At 37.7% G+C, this 11,956-nt stretch overlaps 2 protein-coding genes across 4 annotated transcripts in view; both read right to left on the bottom strand.

Annotated features, from left to right (window-relative positions):
* comp (cartilage oligomeric matrix protein) overlaps positions 1 to 4,557 on the bottom strand; it is a 16,751-nt gene extending 12,194 nt beyond the window's left edge. For all 3 annotated transcript variants that reach the window (XM_007574791.2, XM_016662167.1, XM_007574792.2), the window contains exons 1-3: positions 4,383 to 4,557; positions 1,068 to 1,141; positions 636 to 687 (exon numbers count right to left, since the gene is read on the bottom strand). In XM_007574791.2, the coding sequence (XP_007574853.2) occupies positions 636 to 687; positions 1,068 to 1,141; positions 4,383 to 4,542 (286 nt within the window). In that variant the 5' untranslated portion in view covers positions 4,543 to 4,557. The remainder of the gene's footprint in view (positions 1 to 635; positions 688 to 1,067; positions 1,142 to 4,382) is intronic.
* Positions 4,558 to 6,433: 1,876 nt separating this feature from the next.
* The window catches only part of tmem38a (transmembrane protein 38A), a 9,929-nt gene continuing 4,406 nt past the window's right edge, over positions 6,434 to 11,956 (bottom strand). The window contains exons 2-6 of the mRNA XM_007574790.2: positions 11,257 to 11,413; positions 10,187 to 10,371; positions 9,258 to 9,345; positions 7,997 to 8,114; positions 6,434 to 7,018 (exon numbers count right to left, since the gene is read on the bottom strand). Coding sequence (XP_007574852.1) covers positions 6,812 to 7,018; positions 7,997 to 8,114; positions 9,258 to 9,345; positions 10,187 to 10,371; positions 11,257 to 11,413 — 755 coding nt within the window. The 3' untranslated portion in view covers positions 6,434 to 6,811. The remainder of the gene's footprint in view (positions 7,019 to 7,996; positions 8,115 to 9,257; positions 9,346 to 10,186; positions 10,372 to 11,256; positions 11,414 to 11,956) is intronic.

Raw genomic sequence — 11,956 nt, 5'->3', positions numbered from 1 at the left:
AATCAGCCAACCAACCAACCAACCATCCTCACATCCAACCAAACATATAACCAATCAAACATCCAACCAACCAACCATCATCTGAACATTACTGCTGTGGAGGGGAGCCCAACATCCAACCAACGAAACATACAATCAACATCCACCCAACCACAAACCACCCAACCAGCCAATCAGCCAACCAACCAACCAACCATCCTCACATCCAACCAAACATATAACCAATCAAACATCCAACCAACCAACCATCATCTGAACATTACTGCTGTGGAGGGGAGCCAAACATCCAACCAACGAAACATACAATCAACATCCAACCAAACCCAAACCAACCAACCAGCCAATCAGCCAACCAACCAACCAACCATCCTCACATCCAACCAAACATATAACCAATCAAACATCCAACCAACCAACCATCATCTGAACATTACTGCTGTGGAGGGGAGCCAAACATCCAACCAACGAAACTTACAATCAACATCCAACCAAACATCTGTTCATCCATTCATCTTTTTGACTTTGTTCATCCATCCATTCCTTCATCCATTTATCAAAGTACGTGCAGACATGTTGACTCTTAATCTTGAATATTTTAGTATAAACATCGTTATTATTTAATTTGACTAACTCACCACAGGCTTCACACTCCATCACTGTGTTCTTCAGAAACACTATTTCTCTGACCTGTAATAAACAACAAATCGACTGATTAAATTAACATCAGCTGCTCCTTTAATGTAAACAACACTTTTGGTGTAATCCAGACACAGTTTAGGTATGGAACTAAAATGGGGCCATAAAGTTTTTTCAAAAGACTTTGGACTTTGTTCAAAACTAAAAAAAAAAAAAACCTTGAATCTGAAAAGTCGTTTTGAACATTTCATATAATTGTTCTCGGTTTCAAATCTTTAATTTCTTTTTTTTTTTTTCAGTTTTAATTTTTTTTTCTTTGAACAAACTTTATGGCCCTGATTTAGCTCCATAGAATTCAGTGTTAATGAACCCATCTTCAGTCATCAGCAGTAAATGAATGCAACATTTTTAGGACAGTGAATGAGGTTTACCTGTTGCTTCAGCAGCTCTTTAATCTCAGCCAAAGCGAGGTTTGTCATCTTAATCTGACTGATGATTTCTCCATCTGGTGCAGACAGAAAACACATCAGCTGCAGTCCATAAAACATTAACACCCCTTCATTTAAACTTTTTCAGATCTTAACACATAGTTATGATGGCAACTAACTATGCCAATTTTCTCCCCCATTTATGGGGAGAAAGTTATTTCTCCCCATAATTTTTCTCATTATGGGGAGAAAAAAGTACATTTCTGAGGTCAATCTCAGAAATGTTCTAACAAAAAAAACTTGAAAATTTCAGTTTCGAAAGCTAAAAATTTCAACTTCAAAATTTTTGAACATTTTAGACTTTTGAAACTTGAAAATTTCATTTTTTTCTAAAAAAATTCTATTAATCTCAAAATTTGATGTTTTTTTCTAGCAAACTTTTGAGTTTTCAAGCTGAGAAATTTAATAGTAAATTAATAATAAACAGAAAATAGAAACAATAATTTAACAAAATAAACCAGAAACACAAAATAAGATGGCAAGAAATAAAAAAACAAAATATAAATCAACAATCAAGACAAAAAATAACTGAAACTAAAAGTCTAACCATCAGTTTGTCTTCCAAGTCTCAATTTATTGGACAGTAAAACATGTTGTTTTTTGTTCCTGCTGTTGCCAAGTGAGTTTTTTGTATTTGTCAGTTCCTAGAAATACCTCTGGCTCTGCCAGCTGGACAGGCTGACGGGCCGCTGTGCCAACAGGAAGACCTGAAAGACCTGAGGGGGCGGATTTTACCTCCTGATGCATCAGCTGTGTCAACATCACGGCTCTTTGTGAACAAATGGTGGAGCCTCTGAAAACGGCCCGTCTTTCTTCAGATTTACTGCCTCTGCGGTCACGGCTGTGTACGTTTCTCCTGGTGTTAACAGTCAGGAAGCTCTGCTTGACAGCCTAACTCTGGCCGCTTGAGGATTCAGTCATGTAAGCCTGAAATTTCTCAGGCGGCGTCTGTTCAGTCTTACACAAACATCAAAACGGCTTACAAAGCAGCTCTGGGCAAACATTTCACATTTCTGTTAAGCTTTTTTTTTTTTTTTTTTGACCTTGCCTTGGGTTTTATTCGGGGGTTTATATCAAATCAACCTGGCCTTTAACAAATGGAAAACATGTTTTCTCAGAATATTTTGCTAACATTCAGTGTAATAATATGGTGAAATTGTTAAAATTCTCACTTTTATGCAGCTTTGCTTCTAAAACTGCATTTTTGTGGCGTTTGTCAGAATATGCAGTGAAACTGATGTGAGCGCATATATCAGACAATTTGTGGTTTCGAGCGTTTATATTTCAGACACGCTAAATTAACATCTGACACGTTCTAATGTTCCTGCTCCTCATCTACGGAACTCAAAGAATACCAAAACTATGCAAAGTACGTTGGTAACACACAAGAAATTGCAAAGCATAGGTAACTGAACCACACCACCAAAAAAATGACAGATTGTTTTCATCCAATCAGATCACAACCAGGTTAAAATACTTCAGGAAATGTCAGAAATTACAAAACCAAACAGCAGGATTCAGGAAAAACACAGGAAAACTTAATACACTTGAATTATATATGCCTACATCCCTTAAATGTTTTTGAAAAGTTTGCTACTCCATTGGTTATAAAAGTCATCAGAAATGTGCAAAATGTTAAAAACAAAGGGGAATTTTTAAATTGAAAACACTTTGAGTTCACTTTCCAGTTTTTCTTTTTCAAATAGACACTTTGTTAGTCTGGGACTAACAATCTGTAGCGGTCTTAAAACATGATTTTAAAGTCCACAGATCTTTCTTTTGAAACAGCTCATTCATCCACTGAAGTCTGAAATGTTTTGTCTCTGGCTCCAAAAGTGATTTTCCAGATATGGAGACGATAGAAGATTTTCTGGAAGCCGCATTTTCCAGCCAAGCCGCACATACACGAATGAAAAGCAGTGGGAGTCCAAAAGTGTCAACAAATGGACTGTGGTAGAAAGACTCTGGCTTTTCATGTGTCCAGGTTTATTCTAAATTAACCTGCTAAGAAGAGCTTATTAAAGTTCAAGTTTCAGTTTGCAGAAATGTTTTTCTTCACTTTTTATGACTGCCAACAGATCTAAGGCCTATTTTTCTTTATTGATAACCCAGTTGTTATCAGTACCGATTAGTGAAATAAAAGTTACAATAAATGTGCGAAACATTAAAATACAGAAGATGAAAAGTTGAAAACAGTAACATTAAAACTGACCATTTATTCCCACAAACGAATTTAAAACTCTTCTTACAAAGTGTTTAACTGAAAAGTTTAAATGCCATTTTATATTATCTTAATTGGATTTTGTGATATTTTATTGAAAAATTATATTTTATATTTACCATTATTAAGTGTAATAAACATTACACACAATGTCATTACGTTACACTGAGTGTAATATAATAAGTTATTTTTTGTACACTGTATATCGGTGTGACTCTTGGCCTCAATATTCTGCTAAAGTAAAAAAAAAAAAAAGTGCAATTGTGAAATAAGAAACCGCAAATTAAGTCATTAAAACACGTCACACCATCATCCTCCTGCCACTTCCTGTCGTCTCCTTCATCGTCTCCAGCAGTAGTAACATCAGGTTGCTGATCATATGACTTGTGTGATTCAAGAGTATTTGCATTGCAGTTATGCAAAATAAACCAGTTGTGATGCACCTAAAAAAAATCCTCATCCTAGCGCAAGATAAAAACATTTATGAAGAAATGTTTTTTAAAACTTGCCGTGTTTCAATTAAGCTAATTTATTTTCAAATTGCGCTGCGTTATGGTGAATGCTAAGGCAGGTATTGCTGAAGTGTGGTGAGTTGTTGCATCCCGTGTTCAGCGTTTCCCTTCCTGACCAGCAGATGATCAGGATGAAAGCTGGACCCTCCTGAGAGCGAAGAACAGGAAACATGTTCCTCTCATCAGGAGCGGCTCTGTTTGCCGACTGGATTCCACAGCAGAAAGAGACGCAAGTAAATCACTGTTTCTGGAGCCTCATAGCAATTATTTACAACTAATTATTGAGAGAATTTGAAACGTGCAGGAAATATCCACATGTCTTCATTAAAATGTTTGTTTGTTTACATGATGATAATAATGCAGCACTTTAGGTTAAACATGTAGATTTAGCTTCTTTATTTAGCTTCGTCAAAGTTTGTTGACTTTTAATTAGTTCTAAAAATATTAGTTTTTAGAACTAATATTCTAAAAACAATAAGCAACAACTGCAAACTGAATATTAAATATGAAGCAGGATGGGTTTACCCCTCTGTCCCGTTACGAGGTTTCCTCCCATGCAGAGGACGCAGGTCAGCGCTACAAACCGCAGCATGATGGGAGCAGCTTCGTCTTCGCTGTCCTTTCCTGGACTCGGCGCTCCTCCCGTTAGCCTGACTTTATGTCCCTCCCCTGCTCTCTGCCCCATCCTCCGTTCCTGAGTTATACCTCCAGCCCTTCCTCTAAAGCTCCAGGAGATGGAGAGAAAAAAAACTGATTCTGCACAACGCACACAAACCAAAAGGTAACAACGCCGTGGTTTGACTGTGATTTAACTTTACGGACAAAAATAACATTTAAATGTTGCAGTTTCGTAGACGGTGATAAAAAGCTAAATTAGTGAACAAATAAGAAGATCCAGTTTGCACAAAAAGACTTTTTTATGCTGATTTTTGTCCCGATTTTACCCTTTTGTATTAAATCCACAGTCCAAATACAGACTGGGATAATACCAGTTTCCCCAATTTAAGGGTGTTTTCACACCCGTTAGTCTGTTAGACTCGGTTTGATTGGAACCAAAACTTCCTCATCTGATCCGCGTCCAGCTGCTGTGGTTCTGTCTCTGCTCAGAGTCAAACCAACCAAACCCTTTAAGCAACCTGTTCCCCTCGTGGCCTGTGGGGGCGCTGCAGCCTACTGAAGGAAACGACACAAAAACCTCTAAAGACACTCAGCGCAACTTCCTTCTTTACAAAATGTAAACAAAAAGAGAGCAGCGTCAGATTTTAGCAGTTGGAGGATTTCTATTTTCTCTTCGGCGAAAGAGAAAAGAGAAATCTTGTTTAGTCCACTTTAATCCAACTCCAGTTCATTTGTGCAGAAAGTCCGGTTTGTTTGGGGAGGTGTGAATGCTAATCAAAATCTAAAGTGAACTACAAACCTCGATCTCGGTTTGGTTGAAGTCAACCATAGTGTGGTTTAAATATCAACGACAAGCAAACCGGAGACCGCTCCAAAGAAGGAAGTGAACTACAACAGTGCATGGCATTCTGGGTAAAGCTAGCGTCTTTTTGTGTCGTTTCATTCAGTGGCTCTTGATGCAGCGCCCCCACAGGCGAGAAGGAGAACAGGTTTTTCAATTGGTTTGGTTGGGTTGACCGAGAAAATCACATCAATTTAACAAATGTTACAACTTTGATCCCAAATTGAACCAAATCTCCCAGACTGTCAGGTGTGAAAACACCTTTAGAGTTTTTTTTTTTTGGGGGGGGTTGATTACACATTCAAACCTCCCCAAACGAACCAGATGTTCTAGGCAAACAAACTGGATTAAAGTGAACTAAACCTGGCTGGTGTGAATGCACACTTAGTCAATGAACGGTTTTCAAGAAATCTCTTGAACTGCAGAACAATCAGTGTGTTTATCAAAAATCACTGAGTCAGTAAGGAGGCACCATAATCAAAGATGGACAATCTCCAAAAGTTAAACCTCAGGCTGGAAATTCAAAATATTACACTGACACTATTAATCAATTAGTAATAGTTGTTTTCTCCCTTGCGAACAAAAAAACACCATAACACAATATTTCTCTTGATTTCATTTATTCATAGAAATTTGCTTTCGTCTCAGAAAACAGGAAGAATGTTAACCTCCATAACACCTTTAATTTCTGATGGAGAGTTGAATAAATTTGTTCTTTTTTGTTTCTTTCTGAATAACAAAAGTTGACCAATTCTATGGAGCTAAAATGGGGCCGTAAAGTTTTGTTCAAAAGAAAAATAATTGAAACTGAAATTATTTTGAAACTAAAAAAAAAACTTTGAAACTGAAGATAAATGAAAATGAAAAAACTATTTGAAATTGGAAAATAAATTGAAACTGAAAACAAAGATTTCAAACTGAAAATGAAGGATGTGAAACTGAAGAAAATGTTCAAAACTATTTTTCAGATTCAGTGTTTTTGAGTTTCATTTTTTTCAGTTTGAAATCTTTTTTTTCTTTCAGTTTAAATATTTTATTTTGGTTTCATATCTTTTTTTGTTTCATTTTTTTCAGTTTCAAATAATTGTTCCGTTTAAATATTTTTTTGTTTCAAGCCTTTTTTCAGTTAGTTTTGTTATTCTTTTGAATAAACTTTATGGCCCAAATTTAGCTCCATACAGTTCTAAGGAATAAAAGTATGGATGCGGCACCATGGCCTTGTTGCCATGTGGCTCCTGAACCGCCGCTGGGTCACCAAGCAGCGCTGGGCAGGGTGCAGATTCTCCCAGACTCATAATTGAGTCCAGGTTTGGCTGCTGTGTGAAACGTTTGCCTTGGTATTTACAGTCCTCCAGCTTTGTAAAATGCAAAAAGCACCATGTTGCTCCAATAAAAAGGGTCTCGTCCGGGCAGAGATCAAACTGCTCCTGTCCTTATGGAAGGAAGGGGAAGTCGGGCGGCATCAAGTCCGATGCAGTTTCACCAGAGCCTCGTCTTACTCGGCTTTCTTGACCTTCCTCTTGCGAGCGCCTTCGCTCAGCTCCTCTTTGCTTTTGAGCGGTGAAGACGGAGCGGCGCCGGCGGGAGGATGATGGTTGTCCTCCTCGCCGCCGCCCAGAGGAGAGCCGAACAGCAGGTGGCACGTCCAGGACTCGACGAGGCTGAAGGGGGAGCCGTGAGAGTGGCGGGCCGTCATCACCACCTGGAGGACAAAACACCCACAACTTCAGCTTTATCTGAACTCTCGCTTCAGGTTGGTGTCAATCTGTTCACCTGCTACTTAGTTACAGACCATTAACCTAATCAAGTTGGGTAGCAACCAGTTACATTTACTTGAATAACATTTTTAAAAATATACTTTTTCACTTGGTTGTACTTTTTACTTTTACTTGAGTGATTTTATTATGAAGTATTTCTGCTCTTACTTGAGTAAATTTTCTGGATTTTCTGCCCACTGAATGAAAAACAAACATGTTTTAACCAAAACTTCGCCAGACACACACCTGCAGTTTCTGTTAAAGNTTCGCCAGACACACACCTGCAGTTTCTGTTAAAGTTTAGTTTTTTATTGATGGAAACCGATTTGGAAACATTTTCTTTTGCCTGATTTTGGTTACTTATATGAATTCTTGTCATTTTGGTCTATAAAATGTAAATATTTCCGCTTAACTTTATATTTTGGTCCGTCTGATGATGTAATTTTTAAATATTAAATTATTGATATTTGATCAGTTACTCAATACTTCAATAGACTTTTTACCAAATACGTTTTTCCTCTTATTGAGTAATTTCTTGTATGGCTACTTTTTACTTTTAATTTAGTAAAAATATGTTGCAGTGCTACTCTGACTTGAGTATAATGTTTGGGTACTCTGCCCACCTCTGACAGATATGTACGGTAACCCTGAAGTGCAAACTATTTCAACAATTCACTAAACACAACAGCATTAACAAAATGGAAGAGGTGGATTCCTGAGACATCCCTGACTGGATGATTCCACTTTTGACTTGTGTTTAGTTAATGTGTTTGTGTTTTTTGTCTTGGACGGCTACTTTTTACTTTTACTTTCGTAAAAGTATGTTGAAGTAGTGCTACTCCTACTTGAGAATAATCTTTGGCTACTCTACTCGCCTCTGGCCGTACGTAATGTGATATCCTGGTTTCTGGTGAGGGTTTTACCTTCGTCGTGGCCATGAAGAGGGTGAAGACGAGGATGAGGGCGCTCTTGGATACTGGCATCCAGTGGGACTCTTGCAGGGTGAACAGAATCGCTCCGTACAAGCTGGCTTTAGTCGGGCTGCCGAGAGCAAAGAAAAGCTGAGAAAATGTTTCATCAACCTACAAAAATTATTATGCTTCCTTGAACAATCATACAACCGTACACATTTGAAAAGAAGAAGTGGAGCCTCCTGCACAACCAACAAGGATGCACCAACTGGTTTCTGGCAGGGTTTTAATAGTTTTCGGTTTTCCACTGTTTTTATTTCATTGTGAATTTTTGTTTTCCTAATTGAGTTAATTTAGTGTTTGCTAGCTTGTGTAAGTTATTAGTTGAATATTTAGTTTTTATTAGTTGTAGTAGTTTTAGTTTTTTCAGACTTTGGTTCCGTTTTAGGTTCAGAAGTATTGTGATTATGTATACAGTGATTGGGAAATGAATACTCAACAGAAGACATAATTTCCAGAAAAAAAAAGTATTCAGTTACTGTTGAACTACTGACTGACTCTGGTGTTTTCTCCCGGCTGCCATTTTGAAGACTAGCATAAGCGCTGCCCGGAGGATTATGGAGTGCCATAATTTGACATAAACTGCTTGTGTTTGGGGAAAAACTCTTAAGATTTCACATCAGTTTGAGAAGCTAATAAACTAATTCATTCAATGAAGAATGTTATATTTATAATTCCAGCATGTTTTAGTTTTATAAATGCACAGCATAGATCCAGTTATTTGTGGTTTTTTCCCATTAATTATCGTTTTTATTTCAGTTTATGAAAATGTCTTCTCTATCAGTTTTCGATATTTCGTTAGTTTTAGTGAATTATAATAACCTAATTTTCTGGATAGTAAGTCAGCATCAAAACACTTTGCCTTTTCCAGCAGCATGAAGCTGTAAACCAGCTGACCAATCATTATGGAGTTCCGCTTAGGTTGCTAGGCAACGGGGCTGGGGTTGCTAGGTAACGGGGCTGGGGTTGCTAGGTAACGGCGCAGTGCCCTTCTATTTTCGAAACAATTTCGAGACACCAGAAAACATGAAGTTATTGCTACAGGAACAGTTGGGTAGTTTTTTTTTAGAAGTAGATGAAACCCAAATATGAAACAAAACTAATTTAAAAATGCTTATTACTTTTTTTTAAAGTGCAGTTTGAGGTGAGTGAAAGCTATATTTATACACTGCTTAAAATTAAAAAGACAGTAGAAGTTTTCACTCTCACTTACAATGACATGTTGAGGATCTCATTAGTCTCGGGCCTCCACACACCGCGCAGCAGCTGCTCAAAATTGGAAATAAGAGCCACTCCAGACCCTGAAAGGATAAAAATAGCATGAAAAAAATTAGGACAAGAGAGAAAAGGTCTGTTTTGTCCTCTTTATCATCAGCCTGGACAGCAGAGACGAGAGCAGATGGAATAAATACTTAACACTAGTTGTTGTTGACAAGAAAGAGGACTGATGAGCACGGACGGCAAAAATCACAATAAATAAACAGGCCACAGATAAAAACTCGACAAATAATCCTATAAAAATTTGCTTTTATTTCTACACTCTGAAGCGATCACATTTTAACATTTGTAGTTTTTCTGCTTTCATATAAAACCAACTGGAAAATATGTGAAAATGGTGAATTTAGTCAGAAAAGTGAAGAACTGTGACATCATGCTTCAGATTTGGACCCAGTACTGAAACTAACTGAAGTGAAACTCTTTACATCACACAGTCTGACGTGTACAAGGATTTTTCCTGTTGATTATGTTGAATTTCCACATATAGCAAATGAAAACATGTCATCTAAAGACATACTACATCAGAGCAATAAAAACAGTTTTTAACACAGAAATTTGAAAAATTTTATTTTCAAAAGGTACTTTTAATCTGGCACATTCAACAGTAAATAATGTTTTCCAAATTTTGGCCTTGTTAGACTTAAATGGAGGAATAAATTAAGCACTTTCCTAATTGAAATTCAAGCATTTTACTCGCTTTAAACTGTCCTTTAAAAATGTACAAGTAATTGTTCATTTTTAGACTTCAGTTCAAAATATTTAAACTGTAAACTATGAACTAATCCTGTTTTAATCTGGATCTAAAGAGGTGCTAAACTCAGAAAATGTAATTTAAACACATCTGTTAAATTGCCTTTGACTGACCTTTGACGTATCCAACGATCACCATGATGAAGTAGCCATGGTGGTAGGCGTGGTGGGCGTGGTGGACGCCGGCGGCGATCTTACGGGTGCGGACGACCTCCTTCAGAGCCACCAACACCAGCTTGACCGGCAGGAAGGCCACACACTTATAGAAGAGGTTCAGGGGGCAGTAAAAGATGAGGTACCTGTTCAGGTTTAACAGAGGAGAGTCACCAACGGCACCAGCACTGAAAAACACAAAATATCTCCAAGGAGTTCTGGTCTCGTTTCTGGTGCAAATATCTTGGTTCACTTTAAATGAGACAAAACTAACTGAGAAGAACCTTTGGAGCTTCGCAGGTTGTTTCACTTCTAACAAGACATTTCTCTTCCCACGTTATAAGGGAAACAATCAGCCGGTGGAACTAGAACTTTTTCATCAATATTAAGGAATTATTAACTTAAAACGAGCTTCTCTATCTTGCTGAAAAGTTACTTGCAATTTAGTTTTGTTTTATTTCAAGCGTACCAAGATATTTACACCAGAAATGAGACCAAAAAGATTTTGTTCTATTTCAAACTGCACTGTGTCAAACAATCTGAACTCTTTGAAAATCCTGTTCCCCTCCTCGCCTGTGGGGGGCGCTGCGACAAGAACCACTGAAGGAAACGACATGAAAACCTCAGATTAAGACACTGAGCGCAACTTCCTTCTCAAAATGGAAACAAACACAATTTTAGTGGTTGTATTATTTCACTTTTGTCCACGAGCCATTTCTCCCGCTAGCGCTAGATTAGCATGTATGTTTTGGTTACATTTACCCAGAATGTCCTGCGCTGTAGTCCACTTCCTGCTTTTGGAGCACTTGCATTCACATATGCATTCACACTGCATCAGAGTTCACTTCAACCAAACTGATACTGAAGTTTTTACATGGACTAGAATTCACTTTTTTGGTCCAAATCAGAGAGTCGGTCTGGAGTTCAAATACAGCGGTTGGTGTGAATGCACCCTTAAAAACCTGAATATTAACGGATAAATCCTCTAACTTGTATAAACTATCATCTGTAGATGATGAGTGTGCTCTCACCAGACGGCTGAGGCCAGCAGGATGTGGCTGTTGTACTGGAAATAGTCGAGTGGGCTGCTCCCGAGCATGATGTCTGCCAGGATGTAGCTGCCGAAGCAGTACAGCATGGCGCAGAGCCAGGAGGCCACAGGACTCCTGCGAGATACCTCAACTGAGCCTGCAGAGGAAAACAGTGTTAAAATGCTTCACAACACTGAGAACAAATATGAAACAAGGTTTTAAAAACTCATTTTAACTAAGAAAGCAAATAAACGGAGGGAGAAAAGTGCAGAGATATAAAAAGTTTTAGTTTGGCGACTCCTAGTGGTAGCATGACAACATGACGCGCTCAAAATCCAAACCAGTTCAACCCAGAGGTTCCTGAACTTTACAAGTAATGGCGACCTCTTGACCTCCGTAAAATATATGTAATTATTTTACATTTTTACTTTCAAACACAAAGTGACATAATCACATTCATTTCTAAAATTATGTTTTTAAATTACATTGTATTGCCAAATTTGATGATTTAAAAGGTATATTCAGTTAAATAGAAAATATATTGGTACTTTTTTAATATATTGAGCTGTCTAATGTCAGTCATTCATTTGTGTTTTTAAACATCATGATGAAAATAAAAATCATATTTGACTCTCACACTCAGTGTCCTGTGGCCTCCCAGGTTATCCTAACCCACACTTTGAAAACCACTCGTTAAATA

Source organism: Poecilia formosa, unplaced genomic scaffold (genome assembly GCF_000485575.1).
Source record: "Poecilia formosa unplaced genomic scaffold, Poecilia_formosa-5.1.2 Scaffold361, whole genome shotgun sequence".
NCBI classification, from domain to species: domain Eukaryota; kingdom Metazoa; phylum Chordata; class Actinopteri; order Cyprinodontiformes; family Poeciliidae; genus Poecilia; species Poecilia formosa.
The sequence above is the reverse complement of the archived record's forward strand: the minus strand, read 5'-3'. Positions and strand labels throughout refer to the sequence as shown.